The following is a 20,290-nucleotide window of genomic DNA, read 5'->3' as shown; positions in this document are numbered from 1 at the left end:
CTGAAAGGTTTCCACCCATTACAGCATCAGCCTTGAGCAGGACACAGCTCGTGCATGTTCCCTAGGATGCCTGTGGAGCCTGCTCGAGTCAGCCTCCATCTTAGTTAAACCCTCAAATCCTTCTTTAAAGCTTTTCCTTGAGAACCCTTTTCTTTGGCTGTCTGAGCCTACATTACCACATTTCGTAGCACAAGTTTATATGTGGAGCCAGAATTATTTCCGTGCTCCCACATTTTCCGCTGGGAACACCTGGCTAGTCACAATGCCTGGGGGCTCTCTCAGCCACACCTACCTTACACAGCCTCCGCTGTGAAGGTAGGAAGCGAAGTTCAAACCGCCAAGGTCTCCTTACAGGAGGAGAAGGTAAAGTTCCAAAACCTCCCCCCCTTTTGCTTTCTTCTCATGCACTTTGTATTGTCTTCTGAATTCACTCCCTAAATTCCCCAGGAGCTGTTCCCTCCCTCCTTCCTTCCTTCTATTTTTCAACCAGCAAAGGCAGGAGGGCCAATTGGCTGACTGGCCCTCCCTGGATTAAAATCTGGGCCCATCCTGGTACCGCAGCACTGCCAGGACAGGCCCCAAGTTAAGGGGTTGCTGCAAACACAGATCCACTCATGATCTGGGTGGGTGGTGTTTGCCAAAGCGCAGGGCAGCTGTATGAATTCAGCTTGTAGGCTCCCTGGCGCTGACCGAAGCCGCCCCTTAAGGAGCGGTCTCAAGCGGGCAGCATCTCCCCAAGATAATTCATTACAAATTCCAGCACCATTCCAGCCTCTCGGCGTTAACCACCAAGGTCACGGGGTACATTTTCCCCGCGAAAGAAAGACCCCCCCCTTTGTGTGTGAAATTTACCCCTAATCGCCTGATTGCTTGTCTCCCGGATGCATCCATCACCCAAAAGCGCATCCAAGCCCTCCTTTGTGTTGCAAATTAAGCATGCACACCCACAATTCCCTTAGGGTCCGCTAGCCCCCTCCTCCCTCGAGGCTCGGACCCTCGCTTTGACGCACCCTGATGATGCTCTGAAGCCAGCTTCCATCAGGATTGCCTACCCTCTGCCCTTCCTGTCAAACAATTTAAAGAAAGAGGAGTAGGCGGCCCCCAGTGGATTGCATTAAAAGCAACCTTCACGCAGGCTGCAAAATAAGCCTTCTTATATTAAACTCTAACTCAAACAACAAAACTCGATCTTTGACTCTCCCCGCCATCCTGGGGCTCTAGAACCGAAAGCCTGGCGGGACCCGACCCCCTCCCATAACCTGGGGAAGGGGTGTGTGTTTCTAGTCCCTTCTTCCCTACAGGTCCCCTGTGGGATTCCGACTTCGCCATGACCCGGCCAGCCCATGGAATGGGGCGCCAGGGAGGAAACCAACCCCATCCCGGAGATGGAACAGGATCTCTCTGGAGTGATCCCGCCAAGCGGCCCCTTTAACGGGAGACGCTGGCCGCCCGACGCCTCGACGGGTCCCAAGAGACCCGGATGACCTGGGGGGATGTCAAGGCCAACCACCAGCCATAGCTTCCGAGAGCTGCTGCGCCATGGCAAGGCTATCGAGACACCTCGGGAGGGTCTCTGTGCTGCCATCTTTTGGGCGCATCATCACCGCCAACTTCGGCAGTCACCATTCTCTGCCTGCTCTGCTGTTCCTCCTGCCGGGTGGTGGCAGTCGGCCACCCCCCCCGATGAGCTTTGACCAGACCAACATCTGGGAGCAATTAGCTGCCGTCACGCCAACGCTTTAGCTCCTTCTGCCTGGGCCAGCTATGACTCAGAGGTTGACGCTTTCTGTGTGTGCAGCTGCTCCTCATCTACAGCCGCCATTCTCTCTCCCTCTCTACCGCCCCCTGGCTGGAGTTTGAAGTTACAGCCAGGAACATTTCCTGATAGGTTTAACCTTTTGGAACTCTCCGCTTCGTTTCCAGCCACCTGAGTTGTGCCATTATTATCGGAACATGCCTTCTCTCGCAGCTCTTGCTCGTGAGAGTCACTCGAACTTTACAAATGCTAAAGACTATCAGTCAGCTCTCTCTCTCTACGCTCTTTGGAGAAATCCATGGACCTCTACCACCATCACTCTAAAGGCTTTGGTGGCCAAACAGCAAGAGCCGTAGACATTGGATTAACAATTATGCAGCCGCTGGCTGCCCCCCTTTTTCCTTTCATCACCTAGCCTTTGTATTGTTTAGCTATGTTTATTGTTTCCATCTACATGATGCCCTTCCTTTGGAGCCGACCTCCAAAGGGAATTATTGAGTACTGTAAACCCAGCTGGGATCATGGAAGTTATTGCATGCTTTAATTTTAGAAGTTATGTTATTTGTTGTTTGTTGCATCCGGTCTCGCTGGAACTCTCTGCTGCCGCCTCACCAGTCGTCCTGCCTCTAGGCTTCCACCTCGAAGCCCACGCTGCCGCCCGTCGCTCCCCCCTTCCCTTTGGCTCCCCCCCTTTTTTTGCTGGAGCGACAAGGCGGCTCTAGCCAAGGCGGAGTATGTTTCCCTCGCTGACTTCCCCTTGTGCCCAGGAACTCCTCGACTCTTATTTCCTGTAACACCAAGACTATCGGCCGCTCTAATGGCCTGTGCCCTTCGCGATGGGTTCCACCAATTCTACCTCAACTGCCTTGGATGCTCTGGTCTCCTCGAGAAAGCAACAGGAGCTTGCCAAGCGACCTTTAGATAATCGTGTGTACGCCATTGATTGTTTGTCATTTGTTGATTTCATATGAAAGTGCATGAGGTTGCCAGATACCTGTACTCACCTGTTCCAATTCCCTGCATTGGTTTGATTGTATGCTTTATTATTGGAGTTCTGCCTTGCTCGATGCATATCTACTTTTGCCTGTAACGTGTGCAAGAAACCCTTTGACTTTTCCCTTACATCGCGAACCAAAGTTCTAATGTTGCACAAGCAGCTTCGACCAGTTTGGCCAAGCCGGCGCGAGGGGAGGTAGCGTCCTTTTAAATCGCCCCTCCTAACAATTCGGCCTCCCTTCCTAAATGTAAAAGGAGGAGATGTAGGGATGAGCTGCTGACCCAGCAGCACCCGTGAAGTAGAGCGCTGGAACACCGGCGACTCCCCTCATCGGGTCTTCTGGTCGCCACTGGGCCCTCCCCTGCAGCCCCTCACCCCCCGATGGAGTCACGGGTCATGGGAACTGCCTGGCTCACAAACCACCGGGTGTTCCCAGACAAAGGGACAATGGTCTTGCCCCCCCCAGGTGAGGATTAGGCTCCCAGACACTGGATGTTCCTCTCCTCAAGACGTAGCAGCCAGGGTGGAGATCATGCCATCACATGATGATCTCTCTCAGTCTCCCGCTCTCCAGCTCTCCCGGCCTCGATTTCCGATCCGCCCTTCTACACGCCCCCGCTATAATCATAATAAAAGGTGCCAGGAACCAGCACGCGGGAGGGTCGCTAGGAACACGGACACCCGCACTCCCGCTGCTGGCGCTCTCCACCAGATGAAACCTCCGCGTCTCGCCTCTTCCTTAGCGACGACCCTGCGGGGATGACTACACATCCTGATATACAAGCCAGAGTGAGAGGCTCAAGTTATACTTCCTGTTCCTCTGTTGTGTTGGGGTTTCCCCTACCCTTGCTTCTTCAACTGTATTAGTTCTACATACTACTGCTGAATGCATACTATTCCTGAGGGAACTGTCACCAGTGATGCAGAAGAACAACTCTCCCCCTTTTTGTCCCTTTTGGTAGGTGCCAAAGCAACTGGGCAGCTACACTGAAGCAAAACAACATTTAAAAAATCCGCACAAAGCCAGAATGGTGTAGTGGTTAAGAGTAGTGGACTTTAATTCAGAAAACTGGGTTTGATTACCCGCTCTTCCACATGAAGCCTACTGGGTGTCCTTGGGCTAGTCACAGTCCTCTTTCAACTCTCTCAACCCCACCATCCTCACAAGGTGTCTATTCTGGGGAGAGGAAGGGAAAGAGTTTGTAAGCTGCTGTGAGACACCTTATTGTTGAGAAAAAGGGGATATAATCCAAACTCTTCCTGTTCTTCTTAATCTCCATTAGAATCTCCAAACAGAATCCTTGCTCACAACAAAGATGGAGACTTACAGCAAAGATGGAAACTCGCAATATTTTACTAGCACTAACAGCCAACAACTATCTCTAATTTATATATTTTTCTCCATGTTTTGACCAGATATTTAGAGTCTTAGTCAAATAAATACTATTAGCAATATCTGTTTTTAACCATTTTGTTTTTATTTTTTAGTCTCATTTAATGTTAATAAATATTACATACATAAACAATTATTGGGGTGCTGTGTGGTTTCTGGGCTGCATGGCCATGTTCTAGCAGTGTTCAGATCCTCTGAAGATGCCAGCCACAGATGCAGGCAAAACGTCAGGAGAGAATGCTGCTAGAACACGGCCATACAGCCCGGAAACCACACAGCACCCCAGTGATTCCGGCCGTGAAAGCCTTCGACAATACAACAAACAATTATGTTTGTGTGTTTCTTAATATTTGTACAAAATGTTTGTAACAAAATGTATATGCAACAATAAAAATGTGTGAGTAATATTTGTTCATGTCTTGTGGCTCTCAAACATCTGGAATGTATTCTATGTGGCTCTTATGTTGAGCAAGTTTGGCCACTCTTGCTCACCCCTTTTTCTTGGCCTGGCTTTAGCTGCGCCTCAGACTGGGAAAGGAGGGGAGCCTGGCCCTCCTAGTGGCCTTTCTTACAAAAGACAGGGGATGGAGGCAATTGAACAGAGACACAGAAAAGTTCCATCAAGTGGTGGGAAAACCAGATGGGTAGAACGTGCCAGAAATATACCTTAGGCAGCCACTGGGAAGGCACAATGGAATAGAGCCTGCAGGTCGGAGCAGGACTGTTATACCACGGCCACATTTAGTTTAATCCCTGACATAAGGCCTGTACCTCAGGGAGGCCTTCAGGTTATTTGTTCCTCCAGCAGGGGTTGTTTGAAGGGGGAAACCATTTGTCAAACGCAAGCCCTACCAGGCAAGAACTCTGAACACTTTCCTGAAACATCAGGGAGCAATGCTTAAAATAACCACAAATGGCATGGTGAATAAAGTAGCTCCTGAGCCACTGAGTATCACTGAGCTAGGCTAAAGTCTCCCAGTAAGTTCACAGTAGAGGACAGAAATTACACAATTTCACCATTTCATACTGTTTTCATTACTATGCTACACCAATTGCTACCATGAATTGAAATCTGGATAAAAAGAGAGTTGCACACTGCAAATATGAAGTGCAATGCATTTCAACTGAATATGGCTTGGCATTGGGCCAACTTCATTCACCTTAATGTTACCTTTTCATTTCACAGTTTGAAAGGGAACCACACTAAAGGAAATCAATTTGCAGAACATATCAGACATGTTTAACTGGGTTTTATTCCATTTGTGGAGATATTACCTTATGTTACCAGGTGGTATTCTAATACAGATTATTTAAAAAAAAACCAGTAGTACCTCGAACCACTGCTTGTGAAGGCTGAGTCAAAACTTTAATATCCAAGGTGTTGTTGATGTCCTCTTCCAAGGATGCACAATATCCATCCACAACATTCGTAATTGTCTCTTTTAAGGTCCCCAAATTATAGAAAACTTGAAGAGAAGTTCCAACTTGAGTAGGATTCTAAGAGGGGATAGAGAAGACCAGATACTAGCAAGTGTCTGTATATTCTTGCTATTAATCAATTTAGTCCTGATTTCATAGCCCTGCTTCATTTACTTGATAAGGCTGCTGACCAATGAAGAAGAAGAGTTTGGATTTATATCCCCCCTTTCTCTCCTGTAGGAGACTCAAAGGGGCTTACAATCTCCTTGCCCTTCCCCCCTCACAACAAACACCCTGTGAGGTAGGTGAGGCTGAGAGAGCTCCGAGAAGCTGTGACTAGCCCAAGGTCACCCAGCTGGCATGTGTTGGAGTACCAGGCAAATCTGAATTCCCCAGATAAGCCTCCACAGCTCAGGCGGCAGAGCTGGGAATCAAACCCGGTTCCTCCAGATTAGATACACTAGCTCTTAACCTCCTACGCCACTGCTGCTCCTGGGGAAAAAATGAGTCTATTGATCATTTTTAACAGGTTAATTAGTCCAATACATATCTCAATATCTGTGCATATTACAAAACCATTTTTGAGACACTGAGGGACATGTGAGACTAAGTTGTAACACCGTAAACAAAAGGTACAACCCATTGTTGTCAAAGGCCAGGTTTTATTTTTAAAGTAAACATGGCAAAGTTATTCACATTCTCAAAGGAACAGAACCATCTTCAATACTGCTTTTTAAATTCCTTATAAAACAGTTTGAGGTGAAATATAAACAAGCATCACTCAGAACATTACTGATCAAACATGCACATTGGTTAAAATTGGCCTCAAGCTATTAATCAGAACTTTGGTTGAATTAATCAGCTAAGTGAATCAACTAAATCTTAAACTGATCAATCTGTCAATTAGAATGATTACAGCTTTCAGCCCTAAAATTTCTTAATACTGATACCATTCTCCTGGAGAAGCAAACAGCAAGAAGAAGGGAAAACTGAATAGGAAGCAGAAATTACAATTCCCACTGATCTATTCATTTAAAAATATCTCACAAGCAGGTAGAAATAATGACTGTGAGTGAGGATAACCTGCCTGGGGAGGGGGTCTCACATCAGACACCAGCTCCCAGCAGACATCTACTCAGCAGAGAACCTCCCACAAACCTTCCACAGGATGAGGAAGAGTTGTTGTTTCCCAGGAAGTAACAGCATACAACATTTCAGTCTGAAGCAACCCACCAAATACCCAAGACCGTTCCAATTTCCTAAAGGTACCCATTGGAGATAACACCCCTGGAGATCATTCAGTAATACTACAGAACAAACTTGGAGCTATATCACTGTCCTGTTAAACACCATGCTGCTTAACTTGAGCGGAAGAGGCTTCACAAGTCCTAAAATTTGACTGGGGATGAAAGGACTTAGTTGGATGTATTGTCAAAGGCTTTCACGGTGGGATTCAACTGGCTGTGGGTTTTCCGAGCTGTGTGGCTGTGATCTGATAGATCTTGTTCCTAATGTTTCGCCTGCATCTGTGGCTGGCATCTTCAGAGGTATATCACACACACACAGAGAAGTCTGTTATAACTGGACACAGTGTATAACAGACTTCTCCCTGTGATATACCTCTGAAGATGGCCATGCTGGCAGGGGCTGATGGGAATTGTAATTCATGAACATCTGGAGAGCCGCAGGTTGCAGACCCCTGTTCTAGGCTATGTAAAGTTTCAAAACAAGACTCAGCAATCTTCTTTAATTAAAGAGCCAAACTACATCAACATTCAGATCAAATGATCAACAGAGGCCAGTATAAGAAAGTCTATATGAGTAATGGAAAATATGCAGCATAAAATTATTAATCAACATTTATTTTATTTTTATTTTATTTATAATTAATTTTATATACCGCCCCTCCCCCGAAGGGCTCTGGGTGGTGAACAACACAATAAAACAACAATTACATTAAAACCCCATTAAAACAACAAATTAACAAAATTACATTGGCGTCCAGCATAAAACTTCATAAACCCACCCTGGAAGAAAACAAGATAAGGGAGCGGAGGGCCCCCATAAGTATTAAGACCCAGAGTGTAAAAGGGGAAGAAAAGGGGGGAAAGGAGCGCTCATCAGCGCCCCCCCCCAGGGTCCGGTGAAACAATTTGGTCTTACAGGCCCTGCGGAACTCTCCAAGATCCCGCAGGGCCTGGATAGATGGTGGTAAGGTGTTCCACCAGGCCAGGGCCAGAGCTGTAAAGGCCCGGGTAGAGGCCAGCCGCATCATCGAGGGGCCAGGGACCACCAGCAAATTGGCCTCTGATGAACGTAGAGGCCATGCAGGGACATATGGGGTAGGACGGTCCCGAAGGTACAAAGGTCCCAGGCCGCGTAAGGCCTTAAAGGTAAGCACCCATACCTTATGAATGATTCGGAACTCGACTGGGAGCCAATGCAAGCGGCACAACACAGGTTGAATGTGTTCTCGAAAGGCATCTCAGATATTGTAATCTATAACATTTCTTCAACTCACAAATTGGTGTAGTGGACTCTTTACTGGGAAATCCCACACACAAGGTCTCATAAGAAGTATTAAACATAAACAGGAGCAACTAGCATGGCTGTAATAGTGCACTGTAATACATTTGTGTATAGTTTGTACTTTGATTACTGGCTACTGTTAACCTCCATCACTTTATTTTCTGTAAAAGCTCTCTAAATTCCTTTACTCTCACAAAAATCTTTGCCTGCAATTCATTTCAGATACTAGTTTTTAATTTTCTTTGTCAAAGAGCCACACTTAGTTCTGCATTAAGCCACAATTGGCTTTAGAGTCATAGGAGACAGATACTTGCTTTACTCAGTTAAACTGTATGTCTTTGGTGAATACACATCCTGTAAGTGTCACCATAGCCTTATTGGTGGCCAAAGGGGACGTCATCCTCCCTTTTTCACCAGCAGAAAAGCTGGTTGGATACAACAATGCTGTCAGATTCAGTATCTCAGCATGCGAACAAGTGGCAACTACTAATGTAGTTACATTCGCCTTCAGAAAGGGAAATTTCTCAAAGATGAGGGGGATAGTGCGCAGGAAGCTGAAAGGGAAAATCAAGAGAGTCAAAACTGTCCAGGATGCTTGGAGGTTATTTAAAAACACAGTAATAAAAGCTCAGCTGGAATGTGTTCCACAGGTTCCACAGGTTAGAAAAGGCAGCACCCAGTCCAAAAGAAAGCCACCATGGTTAACAAGCGAGGTTGAGGAAATTATCAGAAAAAAGAAAATGTCTTTTAGAAAATGGAAGTCCAGTTTGACTGATGAAGAATATGAGAGGGAACACAAATGGTGGCAAAAGAGAAGCAAGTTAGCTGTAAGGGGAGGCAAAAAAGGATATATGAGAGAACTCTTATGGCCTGCGAACATCAAGACCAGCAATCAAACAATAGTTCTTTCAAGTACATCAAAAGCAGAAGGAAGCCAGCAAGGGAAGGCGGTAGGTCCCGTTAGGATGACAAAGGGAACAAAGGGTGTGCTAAAAAGATGGCAGGAGATTGCAGAGAAGCTGAATGAATTCTTTGCATCTGTCTTCACCCAAGAGGAGGTAGGAGGAACATTCCTGCACCTGGAACCAAGCTTCTTAGGAGGCCCGAGATCCGAGGAACTGATGCAAAGATAGTGGTAGACAAGGAAGAAGTTCTGGCAGCCATTGACGATAAACTAAATGTTACCAAATCCCCTGGCCCAGATTGCATTCACCCAAGAGTTCTTAAAAGGAGGCTCAAGCCATGAAATTGCTGATCTTCCTCTACTTTAATATGCAACTTATCCCTGAAATCAGGCTCCATCCCACTGAAAGAGACTGGAAGGAAGATGGCCAATGTCACACACAATCTTTAAGAAAGGATCTAGGGGACCCAGGAAATTACAGAGCCAGTCAGTTTGACGACATCTGTTCCTGGTAAATTAGTAGAATCTATCATTAAAGCGATAAAATTATAAAACATGTAGAAAAGCAAGACCTGCTGAGAAAGAGTCAGCATGGCTTTTGCAGATGCAAAATCCTGGGTCTCTACAAACTCTACCATTCAGAGTTCTTTGAGGGGGGTGTAAAACAGGCATGTGGACAGGGGTGACCCGGTGGACATTGTCTACTTGGATTTCCAAAAGGCTTTTGACAAAGTTCCCTCACCAGAGACTGTTGAGAAAACTCAGCAATCAAGGAATAAGAGGGGAAGTCCTCCTATGGATTAAAAACTGGTTGAGAAACAGGAAACAAAGAGTGGGTGTAAATGGGAGGTTCTCACAATGGAGAGATGTCAGGAGTGGTGTCCGTTTTGGGACCAGTGCTCTTTAACCTATTCATAAATGACCTGGAAGTAGGGGTGGGTAGCGTGGTGGCCAAGTTTGCAGATGATACCAAATTATGTAGGGTGGTGAGAACCACAAAGGATTGGCGTAAGCAGCTCCAAAGCCGGACCTTGATAAATTCAGATGAGTGGGCTCAGAAATGGCAAATGCAGTTCAATGTAGCAAAATGTAGAAGTGATGCAACATAGGGGCAAAAAAAATCCAAACTTCACATACACAGCTACAGGGGTCAGTGCTACTCAGTCACAGGTGACCAGGGAAAGGGATTTAGGCTGATGCTTAGTTGATAGTTCCATGGGAATGTCAACTCAATGCATGGCAGCTGTAAAAAAGGCAAACTCTATGCTGGGGATCATTAGAAAAGGAATTGAGAATAAAACTGCAAAGATTGTCATGCCCTTATATAAAGCAGTGGTGCTTTATATAAGGAGTACTGTGTCCAGTTCTGGCTTCGAGCAGCTATCTCAAAAAAGGATGTATTGAGGAGATAGAAAAAGGGAGTGCAGGAGAAGGGCAACAAGGGATGATTGAGGGACGGGGAGCACCTTCCCTATGAGGGGAGAGTAAGGGCTGCAGCGTTTGGGGACTCTCTTAGTTTGGAGAGGGAGGCTGGCTGAGGGGGGGGATATGATTGAAGTCTACAAAAAATTATGCATGGGGTAGAAAATGTTGACGGAGAGAATTTTTCTCTCTCTTTCTCACAATACTAGAACCAGGGGGCATTCATTGAAAATGCTGGGGGGAAGAATTAGGACTAATAAAAAAAGGAAGGGATCCATTGGATACCTCACCGTGAAGCGGTCTTTCTACTGTAGGTAGAGGTGGGGCATCTTGTGTGTGGGTGCGGATCTCTAATTCAATTGCAGAGAGGCAGTGAAATGATGAAATTCTTCCATGTACTTCCTGTGAGGTAACCGGGGTCACCTTCTTCAGTACCCCTCGCGCTCGGCATAGTAGTATAGCACCTTAAGTAACAGGGAACATATAACCAAAAACACATCGGGAAGGAAAACAACGGCTCGGCAATAACTAGGGATCAATTAGAACAGTGACAACAACAACGCACAACCCTAAACGTTGAACATGGTCTGGAAAACATGAATTTAGTTGATAACTGAGAGAGTAACATCAGGAAACAAATGGAACTGAGGGATAAGATAAATGCCCCACTTTACCTACAGTAGAAAGACTCCTTCAATGGCGTGAGTATCCAATGGATCCTTCTACTGTAGGAGTGGGCATCTTGTGTGGGACCTCCCCGAAAGCAGTGTCCCTAATTCGGGTGGGGTTTCCATTAGTCCCCCGATGATACTTCTCCAAGTACCCTTTGCCAAAGGCTGATTCCCGCCGGAGGCCAGGGACCGAATTTTATAAATGACGTATGAAGGTGGAAATGGAAGACCAGGTGGCAGCTTTGGCAGATGTCTTCTTCACCGATGGCTGATTTCGGAAGGCTGCGTTGGTCGAAAGCATCGCTAACTGAGTGAGCTGTGACTCCCTGAGGGACCGGGTAAGTCAGGAAGCTTTGTATGCTTCGTGATATACAGGCTTTCAGGGTACTACTGATTGCTGCCTTGGACATTTGCGCCCCAAGTTGGGCGGGCTAATGTTGATGAACATACTCTGATTTGGCGTAACTCCTCCGCTTCTTATTATGTATGCTTTTAAGGCCCGCCAAGGCTGGCCCAATGTGTGCCACGCATTTCTCTTTGGGATGAGAGGGGTTCGGCATGAAGTTGGGAACGACGCATCTCCTGGCTTACGTGGAAAGTGGGAGTTAACTCGAATGAAAAGTTGGATCTGTATGAAGACATTACTCTATCCTTAGGGAAACACGCAGAATTTTGAGTTTATTGAGTAAGGGCTGGGTTCAGCCACTCTTCTGGCCGATGTTATTGCAATTAAGAATAACGCTTTCATTCTTACCCATTTGATGTGTACTACAGTTTGAATGTGGGTTTGAACGGGGACCTAGTGAGTGCCCGACAGGGACAGCGTCCAGGCGCCAAGAGGGGAACACTACCGCGAGGTTGGGACAATTTTACCCCTCTTAGGAAGTTCAGAACGTCGTCGGATGTCTGGTGATGGGGTGTCGCCCACACAAGGGATGACGATAGCAAGAGCTGCCAATTGTCTGCATAAGGTGGGAAACACTTGGAGTCTCCATTGAGCAGCCCCTGTTGCAGGAACTCCAAGATAACGGTGATGGATGGTTCCGTGGGGTCGAAGTCAAGCTGGCGGTATGGCACCACCTGACGCATAGGGCCTTCCATGAACAGTTGTAGATATTGACCGCTTCGAATTCCGCGCCTGGCTGTTAAGATTTCGTAGATGTGACTTCTTCTGAAAGTACCCCTTTATCCTGGAGGTATTGCCCGCTCAAAGAGCCATCGCGGTCAGCTTTGAACCAAAAGCTGGGATCGGGATGTATGATGGGAGCCTCAAGGCCAGGAAGTCGGAAGTGATTGGCAGAGTCAGGGTGGTTCTGCGATGGCCAGTTCCAGGATGGTGGGTGGAACCAGGGTCTCCTGGGCCATCTAGCTGGGCTACAAGGATCACCAAGGCGCTTCTTCGGATATGATCCCAAGCGCAGGAGTCGAGGGATCAGGGGAAAAAAGGAGGGAAATGCATAGAGAAGATTTGGAGGCCATATGTCGCGCTTCGAGGGCCCGTTGCTACTGCCTGTGGGATGGTAGTGTGTCGGGTCATGAACTTTGAAGTTGATGGTTCTTCCTGAGAGGCTTAACAGGTCTCACTCTGCGGAGTGCCGAAGGTGTTGCATATCTTGAAGAAGACCCGTGGATCCCGAAGTCGCCATTCGGTTCCTACGCGACAGTGAATTCTGTCTGCTGAGCCAATCCGCCTTCTAGATTCTGGACTCCCTTCTGATGTATGTAGGAAGGCTTCTAAGCTGCATACCAAGTTCTCCTCGGTGACCCATCGGAGGATTTTTTTGTTGCTTCCGAAAGTGGAGCCTTTGCTGATCTGGAGCCGCCTCTGGTTGTTGATGTACATCTTCAAGGCAACATTGTCTTCGTTCTTATGATGACATGTTGGTGACGTAATTTAGCTGGCCGGAAATGTTGAAGAGGGCAAGGAAGATCGCCTCGAAGTTTCCAAACACATTGGATGTGGAGCCGAGATTCTTCCTGGAGACCAAGATTCCCTGGACATAAGACATTTGACTGGAGGTGGCCCCCAGCCCTGAAGGCTGGCTGCCTGTGAAGACTTGAGCTTTCGATGAGCATGTAGATAACGCTTTCCCCTGTCTGAGGTTGGAGTGGTTCGGCCCCACCAGAGAAGGATGAGACGGACTCTTGGGGGTATGGTCAATTTTCTGTCTTTTTTTGGCAATAATGTCCAGCTGGTATGCACGGAGGGAATCGCTGGAGCCGGTCTCTCGTGAAAAACGTGCTCCACTGGGTCAGGCTTCGATTACTGGAGAGATGAAAGGTTCCCAGCAGACTTGCCAGTTTTAGCAAGGATCCGATCTTCTGTTGGACATGACTAGTAATGCTCAAGTTTTCCTGATTCTTCTTTCTACCTTCTCTTCTGGTATGAAAAGGGAGTCTTGTACCGTTGTCCAGCACTGCGCCTCAGGTGCGTTCTTAGAAGCCGTGGTGGAGGGAATCGAAAGAGCTTTTTTCTCTTGTTTCACGATAAAGCCATGCTGGTGCTAGGGTTTCTTTGAACTACCTCGATGTCGGGCGTATGGCCTTTGGAGGATGGATGCGTGAACGAATCCATCCAGCAGATGCAGTCGAGAGTAGGGAGTAGACGTGTATCCCCTGTTCCCCTCAACATGATGACTGGAGCCAATAGTACCTTTGGAGAAGGTTCTTGGGGCCGTGGCTAGTCCGGAATGGCAACGCTCTTGCCAGATTGATAATGTTATTGTTGATCCTGTACATGGCGAATCCTTCAGGTACTTTCTGTGAGAGTTGTGAATAGGGATGTGCAAATAGGGCTTCGGTCAGATCTAACTTGAAGTCAGCAGATCTTGATGGCGAAGAGTTGCCGTGGATAGGACCGAAGGGTTTCCATCCTTGAATTTGGGGACCCGAATGAATTTGTTGGATGCCAGCTTCAGGTTGAGTGATTGTTCTCTCTCCAGTCCCCATTTCTTTTGGGGACTGTAAAGCAAAATGTGAATATGTTCCCTGAGAAAGGTTCCGCTTCGTCTTCGGTACAGGTTCGATGGCTTGGATCTTGGTTAGGTGAGGAAACCAGCCTCCAGAGTTCTGCTGGCTTTGGCCGGATCCTTTGAGAGCGGCTTAAAATGAACAGGTGGTGATGTGTGGAATAACGTTGAATTCGATCACATAACCTGTGGAGATGACTTCCTTTTTCCCATTCCTGTCCACGTGGGTTTCCCCTGCCAACGGTGCTGAAAGTGTTGGAGACGGTCTCCCCACCGGGATGCTTTTGATCGTCACGTTGCTTTGTTCTTATTGGAGTTGGAAGGACTTTGCCCGGCTTGTTGTATTGTTTGGAAGGGACTGTTTGTAGTTCCGAAAGGAATGTTGATTCTGCCAGTGTGGGTCTTTGCCCGATCTCTGCTCGCGTGCGGGGTAAGGGATTTGTGGGACCGGAAGGTAAACTTGCTTGTTGGTAGAAGGACCTTGCAACCGGGTGCCCGGACAGATTTTGGCATCGCTCTTTTTGTTGTCCTGTGGTTTGGACAAGGACTTCGACCCAATTCTTTGCCAAATAGGGCCCCTCCATAGTATGAATAACCAGCCACTACGTGTTTAGGGATTGTATGTCCGCTTGCCATAAATGGCTTAAATCCAGGCGTTAAGATCTTTGCTATCATGTTAGGAGGCTAAGGATCTGCCAGCTACCAGTGACATGGCGTCGCCAAGGTGGCATCTGCTATGAAGGAATTGGCAGAAAGCGACCGCTTCGATGCCTTCTCTCTGGATGCCTTTTGCTTTGACTTCTGGAGATCATCTCCAGGGAGGACGTTTGAGCCACACCATGGAGGCTCTGGCACACTGTGGAGGGAGGGCATTAAAGAGTTTTGATGGCTGCCGCCAACCATTCATGGGATCTCTACGAGCGCTGCTTCCTAGACCTCCTATCAAGCTGGGTCCTTGATATTTGCCCTCCCCCTCTTTGCAGTTAGCTACCAGTGCCCCGGAAATGTAGGATGGACACAGGGCATCAACTGAGAGAGATTCTGGAGGAGGACGATGAAACTGCTGGAGAGGCATCAGATATTTTTCTTCTTAAAATTAGGGGCAAGCCCTTGTGGGCAGTGGGATTGAGCCATTCCCTATGAATCCTTTTAACAAAGCATTCTGGTAGGAACAGGGAAATACTTATTAAGCCCTCTCTCTATCAGCCCGGGGAAGTAGGATGATGTGCCTTTTGGATAGCCCTTGATTTGGCTTGTTGGAAGCTGTTAATGGAAGGCTGGGAATTTGTACCCTCTTCCACGTCCTCAGTGGTCGCTGTGAATCCAGAGAGAGGAGATAGTTTTTAGAAATTAAGGATTGGATTTCCTTTCCAGTTTAAAGAACTGTATGGATTGTTCTACAGCTGGCTCAGGGGTTTCCTCTGTGTCCAGAGAATTTTTCTCCCCCATCAGAGCTTCGCTGTCTAAACTGGATAATTCTTCTTCCTCCTCATTGTAGGTAGTAGGCCTAAGGGTCCCTTCTGCTTAGGGAGCCGGAGAGTCCTCTCGGGTGGGGACTTCGCCCGGTGATCCTATGGGACCCGAAGTAGAGGAAGCGGGCATTAGCTGTTCTTTGATCTCTTGCATCAAAGAGCTTTGTCTATCTCCCCTTCTAAGGGAACTCCAGCTTTGTAAAACTCGCAGGGGCGCTGCTCATCCAGGGAGGAGGCTGGAGTTAACTGCCCAGTGTTAGAATCTCCCCGCTTCAGGGATCCTGTGGGTCTCTGCCTGTTAGGGCAGCACAGGGAAGAACCAGTTGGGATCGGGGGGCCTGCTTGAGGTGTAAAGCACGACTTTGCTCCGCAGGCCCTGGGAAGGCCGGGAGGAGGTCGGCTATGGAGTCTCGCCGCCGTTAGGGCTTAGCTAACCCCTGGGGCGGCTGGAACTCCGCCCGCTTTTGATCTTTTCTTTTTCTTGGCGTGGGTTGGGATGATCTGCGCAAGATGCTCGAGGCGCCAGATTTTCCCCGCCGGGCCAAGTGCGTTGCGGCGTCCGGGCTTGAGTGGAGCTTCTCCCCCCTTCTTTATGGTCAGCCTCGACTTTATGGATGCGTGATTCGATTCGCCGCGGAGCTAACAAAGGTTTCGGCTGCTTTCAGAAGCGTAAAAGGACTCCTCGGCCCATGAGGGGTTAACTGTCTATTTGCCAACGCTCTATTTGCCAAAGGGGTGGGGAGAGGGTGGGTGGGAATGAAAGCGGTTGCTTTCAGCGGCGGCTAGACTACTCTTCCCCAAGCCAGATCGCGCTTACTCACACCTCTAAGGACTTCAGACAAACACAGACTGACACAAACAGACTACGAATAGTGGTTTTTTGCCAGCATTGCCAAAAAAAGCTGGCTATCCGCTTCTCTGCAGAGGCAGGAAAATACTGAAGAAGGTGACCCCAAGACCTCACAGGAAGTACATGGAAGAATTTCATCATTTCCTGCCTCTCTGCAATTGGTCGAGATCACACCCACACAAGATGCCCCACTCCTACAGTAGAAACACTTCTTCACGCAATGTGTGATTGGTGTTTGGAATATGCTGCCACAGGAGGTGGTGATGGCCACTAACCTGGATAGCTTTAAAAGTGGCTTGGACAGATTTATGGAGGAGAAGTCGATTTATGGCTACCAATCTTGAACTTCCTTGATCTGAGATTGCAAATGCCTTAACAGACCAGGTGATCGGGAGCAACAGCCGCAGAAGGCCATTGCGTTCACATCCTACATGTGAGCTCCCAAAGGCACCTGGTGGGCCACTGCGAGTAGCAGAGAGCTGGACTAGATGGACTTTGGTCTGATCCAGCTGGCTTGTTCTTATGTTCTTATGTTCTAACCCTAAGGGCACACAGTTAAGATTACTTAAAGCAGATGGATAACTTTTCAGTACCCTTTAATGATTCTGTTGAACATCCAACAAAGATAGAATAGGTGAGATTTTTCTTTTCATCTATTCAAGTCATGCTTACGGGAAAAGCAAAGCTGAGGTTCTAATTTGCATTAAAGATCTGAGTAAAGAATTACTCCCAGAATCATTAATGTGGAGTGCAAAGATGTAATCTTCTGTATGTGGCATAAATTTCAGCAAGATCACTTTGGTCTCAATGTGCAATTATTCAGAATTTAATGAGCAGCCCTAGAGAAAGAAAAAGATGGAGAACCTATGGGTCTAAAGGGGATTAAAGAGAAGAAGAAATAAGTGAAATCAGATTACCAGCATATGGAGAAGGAGGAATTGTATTACGTTTCCTGAACGGGACCTCAAGGGTTGTCAGACAAAGTTTCAACTCTGCTACAAACAGATGCAGCCTATTAATGGTGCATATGTATTCATAGCTCATGTAATGTAATTATTTCAGAACCTGTTAACAATCAACAGTCAACAGCACAACAACAAATGGAATTAGAGACTGGGGGTGGGCATTTAACATAATGTGTCTTATCTGGGAGAAATCACCTTTAACTATTAACCATCTCATTTCTGAAACGCGCCAGAGAAACACTGGAAGTGGGACTAAAGAGGGATATAAAAATGGCAGTTGGGACTACAGAGGGATATAATTTAAAACTATAGAGGGACATATGTTAAAACACAGGCAAGGAAAAATTTGACCCTTTATATCCAAGTAACACGGTAGTACTGCACACACAACCTGTAAATAAAGAAACAAGAGGGCTTCTTCATAGGCATGGATAACTGGCTACACAGTGGAAAGCAGCACCCACTGAAACTCTTTCATAGGCTGCATTCATATGGACTTTTTTCACTCTGGCTAAGAAACTAGAACTTTTTCTTTTTAAACAGCATCTATTTTATGTGGAGGTTTAATTATGCTTCAGTCTTTGGTATGCTCTTTTCTCAAAGCCTGCCCTTCTTCATTCTCACTGAGAAGAAGTAGGTTGTTGTCTGGACGGAAAGGTAGTCTTTTCACCCGCATCTGAAGCATTTTCCCTCTATCAGCCCCTTGTAGCTGACATTTTTCTTGCTGTGCCACCAGAGGACTTTTGTGGGAGCTTTCTTAAAACATCAGCAATGGGTTCAATGCCATCATGTTATAGTGCTAAAACAATTATTGATATATTTTAAAGCCCCCCCCCCCCCTCCAGTGGCATAGCAAAGCAAAAGGCAGTGAAAACACTGGCCAACAGAGGACAGACAGTGAGCAGAAACCTCCTCTCTGGAAACTCCAATGTGAATTGATATGTGAATTGTAAAGTCTCCCCTTCAGTCATGTTCAACCCTGGGGTACCACTGAAAGCAGTGATTTTATAGGCAAGCCTCTTTGTGGGGTAGTTTGCCATTGCTTTCCCCAGCTATTCTTTACCGCCTAGCTATGAACTAGGTACTCATTTACCGACCAAGAAATGGATGGATGGCTGAGTTGACCATGAGCCACCTGCCAGGATATCTGACCCACAGGGAGCTCAAACTCCTGACCGTGTGAGTGGCAGTGCAAGCACTTAACCACTATGCCACGCGGCTCCACAAATTGGTATACCTCTACATTTTCAGCAGCAATGAATGCAAAAGGCAGAATTCTTCCAATGTGATATACATTTACAAGAGTCACAGTTTTAAGGTTGGCATTATGCGGGCCTTGAGAGAAGACCCAAGATCTCATGCTGTGAGCTGGTGGAAATCTTGGGGACTCTGGGTGGAAATGTGGCATAAAATGTTTTAAATAAACAAATAAATAATCAGCCCTGCTAAGCCATGACACTGCAGCGTTATTTCCATTGGAAAAGTGGGCATATATGAACAAGATGCAATACAATAAAGTTAAGTGTTGAATTCTACATCAGGGTAACAAAAATGAGAATTTTATATACTGGTTGTTCACATATACTGGCCAGCAGTGTGTGTGAACAAGTTCATATGATACAGATGAACTGTAAGCTAAATATGAGCAGTCAGTGTGATACAGGGGCAAAAAAGATCAACGTGGTCTTGGAATGCATCAACAGAGGCATAACATCCAAACTGCAAGATGTCAAAGTCTCACTGTATATTGCATTGGTCAGGCCACACCTGGTGTACAGTGAGCAGTTATTGAAGCCTCACTTCAAAAAAGATATGAACAGAATAGAGACAGTGCAGAGGAGAGGAGAGTGATGAGGATGATCAGCAGGGTCTGGAGACCAAGTCCTGCAAGGAAAGGCTCAAGGACTTGGAAATTTGGAGGAGAGGAGGTTAAAGAGGGACATAATTGCTCTCTTTAAGTATCCGAAAGGCTGTCACTTAAAGGAGGGCAGGGTGTTGTTCTGGTTGGCAGCAGAGGATAGCAAAAGGTACCAGCTGGATATTAGGAAGGGGGGTTCAGTAAGCGTGGTTCAGCAGTGGAATCCGCTGTCTAGGGAGGTGGTGAGCTCCTTCTCACATAGTCTTCAAGCAGTGGCTGGATGAACACTTGTCAGGGATGCTTTAAGTTGCTCCTCCACTTATTAGGAGGTTGGACTAGATGGCCTGTATGGCCCCTTCCAACTCAATGGTTCTATGTTCTTGCTATATTGAAACCATCTTGTCTGAGGAGACAAGGCATGGTAGAAATATATTAATTAGGATTATCATAACACATAGCAGACACATGCTCTTCTTACCTCACACTGGATGCCAAATCCTGCTTCTCCTTCAGACTGGGAAGGGGTAGGTCAATAACATTCTAATTTCACTAAAAATGTCATTGTCTATTTGAATTTGTATTGTAGGTAATAGTGATTATTATACATGCTTGCTTTCATGAATAAGTTGGGGGGAAAGTCTGTCTGTTCACCTATCCATAAATAGACTGCGTCTGGAAAAGAATGCAGCACCAGGTTTTCTGCTTGAAACATTCAGTTCAGAAAGCTCTCATTTTAAAACTGTCTAAATCAATATCAAGTTCTAACTTAGTAAAATAAGCCAATATTTCTTAGGAAGAATATAATTTTTAATATCTTTTGGGTGGAATGCCATGGCAGTATAGATTAACCACTGGGGGGAAAGGGAGGGTAAGACTAGGACATGGAATAAAAAGACAGTTAGTCATTCCTCAACATGTTCCTTAATAAAACCTATCACTAAATTGGGGGGAAGTGGTGATTCATACAGAAAAGGGAAAAAACAAATATTTTTGAAGCTAGCAACATTTTTCACCACAAAAATATGAGTGCTGTCATCATCGGCGTATTGGAACCTACCCACACGTGGGGTGGGGGGGAGCAGAGA

General features: G+C 46.6%; 1 protein-coding gene across 4 annotated transcripts in view; it reads right to left on the bottom strand.

Moving 5' to 3' along the window:
* COG5 (component of oligomeric golgi complex 5) overlaps nucleotides 1-20,290 on the bottom strand; it is a 216,477-nt gene that overhangs the window by 69,886 nt on the left and 126,301 nt on the right. For all 4 annotated transcript variants that reach the window (XM_048499481.1, XM_048499483.1, XM_048499482.1 and 1 more), the window contains exon 8: nucleotides 5,478-5,643. In XM_048499481.1, the coding sequence (XP_048355438.1) occupies nucleotides 5,478-5,643 (166 nt within the window). The remainder of the gene's footprint in view (nucleotides 1-5,477; nucleotides 5,644-20,290) is intronic.

The sequence above is a fragment of the Sphaerodactylus townsendi genome, linkage group LG06 (genome assembly GCF_021028975.2).
Source record: "Sphaerodactylus townsendi isolate TG3544 linkage group LG06, MPM_Stown_v2.3, whole genome shotgun sequence".
NCBI lineage: Eukaryota > Metazoa > Chordata > Lepidosauria > Squamata > Sphaerodactylidae > Sphaerodactylus > Sphaerodactylus townsendi.
This window is presented reverse-complemented; position numbering and strand designations above follow the sequence as displayed.